The following is a 14897-nucleotide window of genomic DNA, read 5'->3' as shown; positions in this document are numbered from 1 at the left end:
AGAAGAATAGCTGAATAAGGGAATGTTGACAGTCACTTTACAAGAGACTCTAAATATGCAGCCAGAGGAAATTAGTGAAGGTGAATTTATCAACATGAATGAGGAAAATGATAGTGACAAATGACGAAGATGTCCCAGAGGAAGAGAATTGGCAAAAATCTTCATATGAAAAAAAAAAAACCCTCTCAGATACTTCACCACTTTCAAAGTTCAAGGATAAAATGTTGGAAGCTGATTCAAACTCACAAAGGAGTACAACACTCTTCCAAGGTATAGAAAACATGTGGGCTCTGCATATGTTATATGAAAGAATAAAGTAAACACTATTCAAACTACTCATGATACCTTTATATTTTTTTCTAAGACTTTACTTTTACAGTAATTTTTGGTTAACAGCAAAATTGAGGGAAGGTACAGAGATTTCCTATATATCCTCTGCCCCCCACACATGCATAGCCTCCCTGTTATCAACATCTCCCAGCAGAGTGGTACATTCTTTACCACTGATGAACCTAACTGACGCATCATAATCACCCAAAGTCCATAGTTTACATTAGGCTTCACTCTTGGTGTTGTACATTCAATGCATTTAGGCAAATGTGTAATGACATGTAACCATCATTATTGTCTCCTCCAGAGTATTTTCACTCCCCTAAAAATTCTCTGTGCTTTGCCTATTCAACCCTATTCCCTTGAACCCCTAGCAAATACTGATCTTTTTATTGTGTCCATAGTTTTGTCTTTTCCATAATCACATAGTTAGAATCAAACAATACGTAGCCTTTTCAGATTGACTTCTTTCACTTAGTAATATGGATTTAAGATTTGTTGATGTTTTTTCATGGCTTGATACCAGATTTCTTTTTAGCAGTGAATAATATTTCATCATCTGATGTATTGGGTTGGACACAAGGTTCGTTTGGTTAGTGAATACGTTGTTCAATAAAGTTATTCGTGAAAGTGAAAAATGTGCCTTTTAGTTTTACTTAAAACCGAACGAACTTTTTGGCCAAACCAATATCATAGTTTATTCGTTCATCTAATGAAGGACATCCTGGTTGCTTTCAAGTTTTTGGTAATTATGAATGAAGCTGCAGTAAACATCCATGTGCAGGGTTTTGTTTGTTTTTTGTTGTTGTTGTTGTTTTGGTTTTTTGGTTTTTTGTGGGTTTTTGTTTTGTTTGTTTTGTTTTGTTTTGTTTTGTGGACATGAATCTTCAACTCTATTTGGTAAATACCAAGGAGCACGACTGTTGCTGGATCATATGGTAGTAGTATGTTTAGCTTTTTAAGAAGCAGCCAAACTGTCTTCCAAAGTGGCTGAACCATTTTGCATTCCCACTAGCAATGTATGAGAGTTTCTGTTGTTTCACATCCTTTCCAGCATCTGGTGTTATGGATTTCCACCATTCTATAAGTGTGTAGTGGTATCTCATTGTTGTTTTAATTTGCATTTACCTGGTGATGTATGATGTGGAGCATCTTTTTGTATGCTTACTTACTATCTGCATATCTTCTTTGGTGAGGTGTCTGTTAAGGTTTTTGGAACCTTTTGGGAACCTTATGCATATGTTAAATCTTTTGTAGTTGTCCCACAGTCCTTGGATATTCTCTTCCGTTTTTTTCAGTCTTTGTTTTCTTTGCTTTTCAGTTTTTATGGATTCTACTTATATATACTCTAGCTGAGAGGTTCTTTCTTCAGCCATGCTCAGTCTACTAATAAACCCATCAAATGCATTCTTCATTTCTGTTGCAGAGTTTTTCAACTCTAGCACTTCTTTTGGTTCTTTCTTTCTTAGGATTTCCATCTCTCTGCTTACATTGCCCAGCTATTCTTATATGCTGTCTGCTTTATCAGTTAGAGCCCTTAGGATATTAATCCAGTTGTTTTAAATTCCCAGTATGATAATTCCAACATCCCTTCTATGCCTGGTTCTGATGCTTGCCTCATCTCTTCAGGTTTTGTTTTGTTTTATTTTCTTTGTCTTTTGATAGCTGAACATGATGTTCTGGGTAAAAGGAACTGCTCTAAATAGACTGTTAGTAATGTGGTGGTGAAGTATGGAGGAAGGGGAAGCATTCTAGAGTCCTATAATTAGGTCTCAGTCATTTAGTGAGCCTATGCCTCTGTTCTGTGAACTTCACAAGTGTTTCTCGTTTTTTTTCTCTCCCTTTATTTTTTTTTAAATTTTTATTGGAGTAAAGTTGATTTACAATGTTGTGTTAGTTTCTGCTGTACAGCAAAGTGAATCAGTTATACATATACATATATCCACTCTTTTTTAGATTCTTTTCCTATATAGGTTATTACAGAGTATTGAGTAGAGTTCCCTGTGCTATACAGTAGGTCCTTATTAGTTATCTGTTTTACATATAGTATAGTGCGTGTATATCAATCCCAATCTCCCAATTTATCCCTCCCCTGCTCTTTCCCCCGTGATAACCATAAGTTTGTTTTTTACTTCTTCTTAACAAGGACTGCCCTCAGAGGAAACTAGTTGGCCAGAGTTTAATCTGCTGGGGTATTATTGGAGACTAACTGTCCTGAGGGGAGGATATACTCCAGTCCAGCTGCATCAGCCTTCCACTTGGGTGAAGGGAAATAGCCAACTCTAACCTACTCTAGACATCTGTCCCATCTAAAGGGAGAGAAACATCTGTGTTAAGAAGAATAGTCTTTGATGTGTTTAAATATAGTCCTTTTCCCCTTCATCCTGCTAGAATCTTGAGGGGGTGTTTCTCTGATATATACAGTGGGATCATGGTCCAGTTCCTGGAAGTAACTCACAGTATTGTGAGGGGCCTCTGCTATATTTCCAAAATGTGTATTTAATAATCTGAGGGGAAAATGTAACATTCTATAAAGCAGGACAAAATTATTCTTCCACAATTTTACTTTGTAGAAAGATCTAAATGTTCATATGCTTCCTCATTACTCTTTTATTCTGTTGTTGATTTACTTGTAGAAACCTGGACAATCGTTCTGCCTTTGCTGTAACCTGTTCCATACAACTCATCCTGAGCTTCATTACCTTTGCGTAGTAATTTCCATTCATCTTCTATTTGGATATGTTTAATTTGTTAATTTTTCCATTTGCTAATTTTTAGGGGAGAACATTCTAAAGGGTTCATTCAGTAAAAACAAAAAAAAAATGAAAAACTACAAGCAACATATACAACGTTTCAAAATAAATGGAAAGAATTGTTGAAATAATGAATGCTCCTCTATAATTACATCACATTTGTTATGTTCAAATCTTTTTTTATCTTTACTAGTTGTTGTTGTTGTTGTTTTGTCTTCTTCTATCAGTTATTGAGAAAAGTGTGATAGTCCAACTATGACTGGGAATGTATTTCTCATTTTAGTTTTGTCCATTTTGCTTTGTATATCTTGAAGCAATTATTTATACAAATCTAGGACTGCTATGCCTTCCTATGAATTTATCCCTTTTATCATTATGAAATGTCCCTCTTTACATTTAGTGACACCTCATGCCTTAAAGCCTAATTTTTGTGATGTTTTTTGAATTTTATTTTATTTTTATACAGCAGGTTCTTATTAGTTATCTATTTTATACATATTAGTATATATATGTCAATCCCAATCTCCCAATTCATCCCACCACCCACCACCAGCTTTCCACCCTTGGTGTCCATATGTTTGTTCTCTACATCTGTGTCTCTATTTCTGCCTTGCAACCAGTTCATCTGTACCATTTTTCTAGATTCCACATATATGTGTTAATATACAATATTTGTTTTTCTCTTTCTGACTTACTTCACTCTGTATGACAGTCTCTAGCCAATCTTTTCTTTGGTTAGTGTTTACATGGTAACCCCTTTCACACAAACATTTTAACACCAAGAATGTCTAATATGATTAGAAGTCACAAATTTGATCCCATGATGTGTGGAAATGTAAATTTTAATTACGTAACTTTATTTCATTTTTAAATTAACATGTACTAAAATTGACTTTAATTGATGTACAGATTTAGGATTTTTAATGCATGAATCTATTCATGCAACAGTCACCACCATCGGGACACAGAACAATTTCATTACTACAAACAAACTCCCTCATGCTATACCTTTGTATTCATACCCTCTCTCTGCCCTAAAACCTGGGAAGCACTGATTTATCTTTCTCCACTGTAGTCTGGTCTTTTTGGGAAAATATCATATTAATATAATCATACAATATGTGAACTTTGAGACTGGCTATTTTCACTCACCATAACATCTCTGAGATCTAAGTTGTTGAGTGTATCAAAAGTTTGCTCGTTTTATATTGCTGAGGGTATTCTTTGTATGGAGGCACCGAAGTTTATTTGTTCATCCACCCTTTGCAGTATACTTGGGTTGTTTCTAGTTTTGAACAATTATGATCTATTCATAGATCATAAACATCCATTAAAGATTTCTGTGTGAAAACAAGTTTTCATTTCTCTAGAGTAAATAAGTAGGAGTGGGATTGCTGGGCCATTTGGTAAATGTATATTTAACTTTATAAGAAACTGTGGAACTGTTTTCCACAGCGGCTATACCATGTTGTATTCATACCAACAGTGTATGAATGTTCTACTTGTTCCAGATCTTCATCAGCAATTTGTATTGTCAGTATTTTTGTTTTAATTTTATCCATTTTAATGTGTATCTTGATGTGCTTTTAATTCACATTTCATTAATGGATATTTATATTAGACAAGTTTCATGTGCTTATTTGTCATTAATGCATCTTCTTTGATGAAGTGCCTATTCAAGCCATTTGCCCATTTTTAAATTGGATTGTTTGTTTTCTTACTATTAAGATTTTATTTTTAACAGCTTTATTGAGTTATAATTTACATACCATAAAATATACTCATTTTAGGTATATGATTTAATGATTTTTAGTAAGTTTTTAGTTATGTAACCATCAACACAATATAATTTTAGAACATTTCCATTACCTCAAAAAGAAACCTCACTTCCAATTTTGTAGTCACTCCCCATTCTACGCGCAGCCCTAGACAACCACTAAGCTATTTTCTCCTGTTACAGATTTGACTTTTCTGGAATTTGATATAAATGGAATCATTTTATATCACATATAGTCTTTTGCATAGACTTCAAATTGTTTTCTCTGTTTTTAATTGGGTTATATGTCTTCTTATTAAATAGTGAGAGTTATTGTGTATTTTGAACACAAGTCCTTTACTGGACATATTCTTTGCAAATATTTCCTCCTTGTCTGTGGTTTGTCATTTTACTTTCTTCATTTCATATTTGAAAAACAAAAATTTTTAATTTTCATGAAGTACAACATATCATTTTTCTCTTTTATTGTTTGTGCTTTTGTAGTCAGTTCTAAAAAATCATTAGCTATTCCAAGGTTGTGAAAATTCATTTCTATGTTTTTTTTCTGATAGTTTTATAGTTTTAGATCTCACATTTATATGTGATACATTTGGAGATTATTTTTATGTGTGGTGTGAGATAACAGTATAATTTATCTTTTTGTATGTGGATATCTAATTGTCCTAGCACTGTTTGTTGAAAAAATACAATTTACCCCCATTAAATTGCCTTGGCACAGTTGTCAAAAATCAATTGAACATAAATGTAAGTGTTTATTTCCGGACTCTTGATATTTTTGCTTCACTGATCTACATGTCTATTCTTATGCCAGTACTACACTGTCTTGATTACTGTAGCCCTGTAATAAATTTTGGAAAGTATAAGTCCTTCAACTTTGTTTTTATTATTCAAATTTTTTGACTATTCTAGAAGGTCTGTACTTCCAAATTATTTTTAAGATCAGTTTTTTAAATTCTGGAATTAGAATAGGAAGTTTTATAAGGAATTGTTGAATTTTTCAGTCAATTTGGAAAGCATTGTCAGCTTAACAATATTGAGTCTTCCAATCCATGAACATGGACTGTCTCTCCATTTATTGAGGTCTTCTTTAATTTGTTTCAACAATGCGTTGTAATTTTCAATGTATGTCTCCATTCTTTTATTAAATTTCTTCCTATATTTATTAAATTATTCTTTTTGGTGCTACTGAATAGACTTTTTTGAAGTTCATTTTCAGATTGTTCATAACTAGTATATAGAAATACAATTCATTGAACTTGTATTCTGTGACCTTGCTGAACTTATGAATTCTAATGGGTTTGGGGTTTTGAGGATTCCTTAGGAAGATCATTTCATCTGCTAATAAAAACAGTATTACTTCTGTCAGTAATAAAGACAGTATTCCTGTTGAATCTGGATGCCTTTTATTTCTTTTCTTTCTTTCTTTTTTTTGTAGTTGTTATTGTTGCTGTTGTTTGCTGTTTTTTTTTTCATATCTGATTTTTCTCTTTAATTATATTTTCATGATATCTTATTAAGGTAATTTGAGCACAAATTATTCAATGATAGAAAATGACTGAAAAACAATTTTAAAAATCACCTCCATTCATTCATTAATTTAGTCATACAATAAATATGTATCAGGTGCCAAATACGTGCAGTCATTATCCTAGATGCTATGAATATATTTATTATCTAAGTATATATCCAAGAATATATTATTATCCCAGTTTAGAGGTTATCTATACCTTCTTTCTTCCATTTGCACAGTTAAATAAGCATTTACATCATCACAGCTTAAATACCTGAAGATTGGGTACTCCTTCTGCTTGATGGACAACATCATCTTTCTGAGTTTAAGGATAACAGAGTGGAACTGCCACAGGCCACTTCAAAAAGGAGTTTAATATGGTATAGGCCATATTAAACATAATTGAAGGAAATTAATTCCTAGTGCACCCAAAGAACTTACAGAGGCTCCAAGTATAACATTGAACATTTCTATTTAATCATTGAACCACTGAGCACTAGTTGCCCTGACTGATGTTACATAGAAGACCATAGTACTCTCCATACAAGAAATTCTTCTAAAAGGAGAGATTTGAAAGAGAAATAACCTATAATGCACTACCCTGATGGAACAGTTTCTGTTGAAAAGTTAAAACAATATCAAAAGAAGTTTGGTTTTTTTTAATCCTTAGATCAGAATTTTGGCGTGAACTTATTTTTCTTTCTACTCTGATCACAACTAGCTAAGAACCACATTAAATAAGTTATCTTTGCTTATTTTTGTCTCGAGCTTACCACAACAAATTTTTTAAAATTCTCAAGTGTTAATTTCATTTTATTCAATATAGTTTTAGAGTGATTTAGGTTGAGTGTCTACTGTGCCTGATATTACCTAAGTCTCCTTGAATACATTGTGTTATGTAATGTCATTTTAACCTCATAATCATACTCTACGCCATGTTTATTATTCCCATTTAGCAAAGTTAAGAAAACTGTTCCTTTTAAAAATTGTGTACACGCTGAAGTTTTTTTTGTAAACAATTATTCACCCATCCATCTGTCCAGATATTCAACAACTATTTGCAGTCACTATTCGACAATGATTTTGACTACTATAGATACTTTGTTAGGTGCTACAGAACACAGAGAAGAATAAATCGTATCTCCAATGAGCTAAAATCATTATGCGCATAATGCTGTTGCAGCACTGAGGAGGTAAAGACTAACTCTGCACAGAGAGAGGGGAAGAATCTATAGTGATCAGTCTGTAATCTGAGTGGAAATTAAAGGATGGTTAGAAGTTTTCCAGTCATAGAACTTTAGAATAACACATGAAGCAAAAGAAAAATCACTTCAGCAAGGAAACTAGCGTGTGAAAAACATGAAATTATTATCTGAGCTGGATAATTTCCATTTTTCAGTTCATATCTACTCACTATCTATTCCACTCTTTTTTTCTGCCCCTGCCCACCAGGCTGACTACTTCTGTAGACTGACTGTATCAATAGGGTCCCTCACTCTTGGGTCTCTTCTTGGCTTTTCCTAATGGGAGACCTCTGGAGGGGATGGGAGGAAGAAGAGTGCCTATGGGATATATCTACCACTCTTGCCTTTCAGGATTGCTGCAAATTGGCTAAGTCTCCAGCTGTATACATATCTCTTACCAAGTGCTCCTTCCTAAGGCTTCATCTCCTCACTTCAGATTATAGGATCCTGAATTTACAGACTAAAGCAGTGTCTACTGTGGCCAGAAGCAAACTGGAAAACAGTAAAATCTATATTACTTCAGGCAAATATTACTTAATATAATCAAGTAAACATCTGAAGACTGCACTCTGTCTTTTTTATTTTTTTTATAAATTTATTTCTTTATTTATTTTTGACTGTGTTGGTTCTTCATTTCTGTGCGAGGGCTTTCTCCAGTTGTGGCGAGCGGGGGCCACTCTTCACCGCGGTGCGCGGGCCTCTCACTGTCGCGGCCTCTCGTTGCGGAGCACAGGCTCCAGGCGCACAGACTCAGTAGTTGTGGCGCACAGGCTTAGTTGCTCCGCGGCATGTGGGATCCTCCCGGACCAGGGCTCGAACCCGTGTCCCCTGCATCGGCAGGCAGACTCTCAACCACTGCGCCACCAGGGAAGCCCTGCACTCTGTCTTTATACCAAAAATTTTAAATGTATATAAGCATGTAAAGATCCAGAAACAGAGCTTAATAAAAATGCTACCAAAAGGAAAAATTATACCATATACCACGAACAATTACAAAATGGAAAGGCTTACTTACTGAGAGTAGTAAAATTATGTCAAAAAATTGTTTTGCAAAAGACATCATCTTTTTGATGAAAAAGACCCCTTCAATTATGTCAGGAAAAGAAGTACATGGTAAAGGAAATTGGTCCTGTATTAGAGTGAAAAGGAAAACTAATAAAAGATGGCATTGTAATGTGAGCTTCTGATGGATATTTCTGAGAATTTCTTCCTCTATGAAAGACAACAAAATTGACTTTAAAACTTGTTTAGGTGATAAGCTAATTGGAAGAGGAAAGAATCCAATCTTAGCTATTCTTTGTGAAACAGTCAGACTAAGGAGACTCTAATGTATTTGAGAATCTATTTGGTGGGGAAGAATGGTAATGAGAAGCTCAGACAAACACCTAGGAAAATCTAGTGTGATCATATCAAAGATATATATTTCTTTAAAGGAAGAATAAAGTACTGACAATCATTTGAGTGAGATTGTATCCTGGGTTTGATCATTTCTTCTCAAGGTCCAGAGGGTATTTATTTGACCCTAAGGATCCATTTGCTTCACGCCTACTGTTGAGCAAATTATTATTCCAGGAGAGAGCCACAGAATAGGAAATGTTGATGCCACAGTGAATTCTAAATCACCAATTTCAAATTGGTCTTCAGCAGTGCCTGGAAGTTCTACCTACCTCTTTGGTCAACTGGCTCTCCCTTTCTACAATATTTCAACATTTCTTTGTTTTCCTCAATCATTAATGTAATTCAATCTCCAGTGGTAATACTCTATTCCAAGCAGCAATCATCTCTCACCCAAACCAAAACAATAATGAGGTAACTTATCATCTCCCTCCTTCAATCCATTTTCCAGATTAAAATCTGATTACTCTCCCCTCCTGATTGAATCACCTCAATTACTTTCCAGAGGACAAAATTCTATAACCTGAACTACAACTTTGTCTCAAATCACTTTCCCCCTTCACTTTCAGCATTTCAATTACATTAGCCCTTAGTTCCTCAAGTGCACAATGCACCCACCCTTACCCATCAAATTGGTTTCCTAGGGCTACTGTAACAAACTAGCACAAACTGAGTAACAACAGAAATTTATGTCTCACATTTCTAGAAGCTAGAAGTCTGAAATCAAGGTGTTGGCAAGGGCCATGCTCCCTCTGAAACCTATGAGGAAATTCTGCCTTGCCCCTTCCTAACTTCTCGTGGATTGCTGGCAGTCTTTGGCATTCCTTGACTTGCAGATACACCACTCAATCCTCCATCTTCATGTGGCAATCTCTGTGTGGTTCTCTGTTTCCAAAGTTCTCCTTTACACCTTATATTGAATTAGGGTCCATCGTAATGACCTCATTTTAACTTGATTACCTATATAAAACTCTATTTCCACATAAGGTCACCTTCTGTGATATTGGGTGTTAGGACTTCAATGTACCTTTTTTAGGGGGACACAATTCAACCCATAAAAACCCACCATTAACACAGGAGTTTTTCACATCTTGTTTGTTCCCCCAGAAATCTTGGCAACCCTCACCCTTCTGCTACCTTGCCTAGTCACCCTTTCAAGTTTCAACCCAGAATGCTTTTCTTAGGGAAGACTGATTCACAATCTAAATGTTTTCCCCAGTAAATGCACTCACACAGCCATAAACATTGCCTTTGTAACACTTATTATATTTGTAATTTTATGTTTATTGGTGAGATTATTTCATTAGTATCTATCTACTTCACTAGACTGTGAGTTCTGTGAAGGTCATTTTTTCTCATTGTTGTATTACTACAGTATCTGGGATACTACAGTAGACATCCAAGAAATGTTGGCTGAATGAATGAATAACAGATCAGACCAGAAATGACAAAAATGTCAGCTTGAAGTTTCAAAATTTCTACTTTCACTAACGTGTTAGTTAGTGAGAACATAAATTGACTGTTTCCATACAATTCAAATAAAACAATATTCTACCTGTCAGGGAAGAATTTCTCTAACGTTAAACTAATTGACAAAAAAATCAATAAGAAATTTGCAGTTTATTTTGAAGTGTCCATGCTGTAGTAGCTGTACAAGACTCTAAACCTGCTCACGTCACTCAACTTCTCATTACAGTCTCAAAAAATCAGCTGTCTAAATATTCAAATAGCATTCACAAATTTCCAGGCAAGCAAAAAAGCAAAGATTATGATAAGATTGAGGAATAGTCAGTTCAGTACAACAAAATTTATTGATAAGTACTGTGTCTGACTCTGGAAACACCATAAAGCAACAGTTCAATGTAATGAGAGAAATGCTATGGTGATTTATAGTCCATAGCAATGGGAACAGAAATGACCAATCACAATTATTGCCTTTATATATTTGACTTCCGTCTTTAATATTGCACATAAATGCTTTTGAATTTAGAGACAAGATGCGACTTCTGATTCTCTTCAAGGCATCTACCTTATATATTTTTCTTTCTCTTCCACAATTCCTTACATGAATGGTTATATTCAAAGCCATAATCTGTACCTATGTAGACTTTGAGGATTGGCAGAACTGGTTTAGAATTCCAATTCTTACTATTTGGGACATTTTTAAACAATTTACTTAATCTTTAAGCCTCAGTTTTCTTTTCTGTAAAATAGAGATAATATTAGTTAATTTATTGAATTTTTCTGGATACTAAATGTATATATATGTATATATATTGTGTGCAATAAGTTGTCTAGTCATGCTTAGCAATCAATATATGTTGCTATTATTATCTTTACCAACATAAGCATGAGAGGTGAATTTTGAACAGTTTTCAGTTTCAAGCATGTGTATTTTATTTTCTTTGTATGGTTCACTTTATTTCCCTAAACCAAGGTACCATTTTATGATTATTTTTTTCATATCTAACATTCACTTTTGCCTAATAGCTGTCATACATAATAAATTAAGAGTACTTCCTTTAAGTAAATTACAACTAAAGTTAATATTATGAATAGTAGGTAGATAAGTTCCAATATATCTACTGAAAATCTAATTCTGCCTAATAGTTACAAAAGCAAAGAGCAGTAAGCAAATTAATGAATTATCCTTATTTTGAAATAGTTACATTCATAAGATTAAATGTTTTTGGTTTAAGTAATACTCATTCTTTGATAAAAATATTACCTTTGAAAAATTTTCATAAATAAAAATATATTTGAGAAACACAAAATGGCCAATAGTAAAAATAATACAATTAAATAATGTGCTTTATTGATAGAAATGCCAAAATATAATTCATTTGATGTATGTTATTTTCTACTCTGAGTATTAGCCATAATTTGGCAATTAGCCATTTTATCCAGTTTAAAACTGGAATTTAATTCTCCCAGACATATTCTTACTATTTTACCAAGTGAATAAAGCTTGACTTCTGTTACCATATTCAAACAGTTTCTAATTTCTCAAAAAGTTGCACTCTAAAAATCATATGTAAATATTTTAGAGCCTTAAATATATTTTCCTATAACAATTATGTTATATATAGTTACATAGATAAATACTATGAGATTTATATGATACAGTATGAATTCAATTTTAGAGGTAATAGGAAAGCATAGCCTCAGTCAAACTTGATTTATTCATCCTTATCTAAACCCTGAACTTGTCTCTGGATGCTTTTAAATGGCTATGTTGACAATATCCTTCTGAGGGATTCCTCATTTTGTCAATCATGTAGACATTATCCATATTAGTTGTCTAGAATTTTCTTTTTAAAAAGTTAAACATACAAAAGAAAAATGGAGGTCTTGGGGTACAGAATTCATATTTTTAAGCACTTAATACGCATCTTTCCAATTCCATCCAGCAGACATGTGAGTTCTGATAATGTGTTAGGCACAGCAGCAAATAATCAATACCTTTCACTTACATTATTTCTATTGATCGTTACTTCACCACTAAGAGAGGGGTGTTCTTATTTCTATTTTAAAAATAATGGAGTTCAAAAAGTTAAATAAGTGACAGGATAGGGTTTGAACCTTGATCTACCTGATTCCTAAGACTATGCCATAATTATTCTATGCTGCCTTTATACAAGCAAAATCTTTTTCAGTTTGTTTACCAGAAGAGATAACCCTGACCCTAGAAACTCCTCTGAAACTCATTTTAAACTCCACTAACAAGATGGCCAACAAAATGGTTTTGTTTGTTTTTATATAGGTATATGGCCATTATTGATCCCTTGAAACCCAGACTGTCTGCAACTGCAACCAAGATTGTCATTGGAGGTATTTGGATTCTAGCATTTCTACTTGCCTTCCCTCAGTGTCTTTACTCCAAAACCAAAGTCATGCCGGGCCGTACTCTTTGCTATGTGCAATGGCCAGAAGGTCCCAAACAACATTTCACGTAAGTTAACGCTCTATTACAATTTTCAACTAAATGTATTGAACACTTAATGAACTACAGGTTGGGAGCAACAATTACATAGATAAGCCATAGACATTTTCCTCAAGGGCTCACACATTACTTGGGAAAGAGACACGTAAAAATACTATACTACAATATGATATAGTCAATTAGTTTGTATAAGTTACAAAGGTTTCTAACTGGAAAAATGTGAAGACCTCTATGTGGAGTAGCTCTGGAGAGTTTCTGGAGGAGCGGATAAGATCACTGGAAATGAAAGTGCAAAGGAAAGCCAGGTTGTTATCCACTGAGAAACGAGCCAGAAGGGAGGAACTGAAACCCAAAGGTGTAGATTGCTCTTTTAAGAAGCCTGGCTGAAGGGAAAGGAAGTCTTAGTAGGTTCTTGGTTGTGTTCCTTTGTTTTAGCATTAAAGAAACTTAAGCACTAGGTTAGAAAGGAAATAGGAATGCTATATGATAGAATTTGATATTTCATAATTTGAACCCACCTTAAGAAAAGCAAATGAAAAAAACATAATTGTTCAATTGTTTGCATTTTGTTTTTTATGCTGACCATTTAAATTTTATTTCAAAAAATTCTTATTTAGTGAACTATTTTTTCCGTTAAAAATAACCAATGACGCAAATACAGTGATCATCTTTTAAAGCAGCCATTTTATCAAACTCTGCTCTACTCAGAGTCCAGATTTTTAAAGAAAAACATTAAGAAGTACTTATTAAAGGAAAAGCAGGCAGCAGTTATTAAACTGAGGACTGCATTCTATCCATTATATACTATTAATAATTCTTAGGTTGTATGATAACAAAATTAATTTAATCAAAATAATAAAATTAAATTATTTGTTGACTTAATTCCCCATTGGCTTTAAGTTAATACTTAATAAGCTATCAGGGTACAGAAGTCAAGAAGATTTAAGATTCCCTTTACCGAAAAAAACAAAACAAAACAAAATTGGGATTGAGAAGACTAGCATACCAAACTCTTTAATTACTTTAAAGCCTTCATAAGATAGTAGAAGCCACCCAAAAGTTTATACAAATTCTAATTTGGCTATTATATTATTGGTTGCCCTTCTAGTCCTCCCTAATTGCATCCTTATAATTTTTATTGAAAGCTATGAAATCCCAAAATTTAGTTATAATTTATAGTATAATAATTTTGATGTGACTAACACACCTGTATATTATTTACCAAATTTAATGATGCAATCAAATGTACCATGACTTTGGAAAAATGCCAATGTGACTCAGAGCATCTAGTCACATTTTTTTCATTTGGATGAAGAATGATTTATTTCAAATATGACTGATGTTGTAGGATATATGTAATAGTTTTACATAGGAGAAAATATGTCAATTGATCAGTTTAATTTGTACCATCTCTTTTCCTCCGATTATACATTTAATTAGGTTAGCTCAATGACTACCAAGCAGAGAAAAGGCACTCATCCTGAGCTTCTATGCAAGGGAGAACGTGTGTAGTTTAAATGAGCACTACAGTTCAGCTATAGTTTTCATACACGAAGTAAAGATTGGCAAAGATCAACTGGTAGCATTTGGATGATTGTAAGTGACAATAGCATAGTATTGTGATGGATTTGTGAAATGAGGACTTAAAGAAAATGTGGGAATAATCTTTGGCATGTTCAATTATGACTTAAAATGGAACGCATTCAAAGTCTTGCTATTTCACTCCAATACGCTCTTCAGCACATATTTTTCTTATTTCTTACAGTTACCATATTATTGTTATTATACTGGTGTACTGTTTCCCATTGCTCATCATGGGTATCACATACACCATTGTTGGAATCACTCTCTGGGGAGGAGAGATCCCAGGGGACACCTGTGACAAGTATCATGAGCAGCTAAAGGCTAAAAGGAAGGTACTGTTTCATATAATTTATCCAGCATT

The 14897-nt window shown here is 33.7% G+C and overlaps 1 protein-coding gene across 1 annotated transcript in view; it reads left to right on the top strand.

The window, feature by feature from the left end:
• TACR3 (tachykinin receptor 3) overlaps window positions 1–14897 on the top strand; it is an 88823-nt gene that overhangs the window by 30814 nt on the left and 43112 nt on the right. The window contains exons 2-3 of the mRNA XM_082389087.1: window positions 12773–12961; window positions 14718–14868. Coding sequence (XP_082245213.1) covers window positions 12773–12961; window positions 14718–14868 — 340 coding nt within the window. The remainder of the gene's footprint in view (window positions 1–12772; window positions 12962–14717; window positions 14869–14897) is intronic.

Source organism: Balaenoptera borealis (assembly GCF_965194805.1).
Source record: "Balaenoptera borealis genome assembly, chromosome: 4".
NCBI classification, from domain to species: domain Eukaryota; kingdom Metazoa; phylum Chordata; class Mammalia; order Artiodactyla; family Balaenopteridae; genus Balaenoptera; species Balaenoptera borealis.
This window is presented reverse-complemented; position numbering and strand designations above follow the sequence as displayed.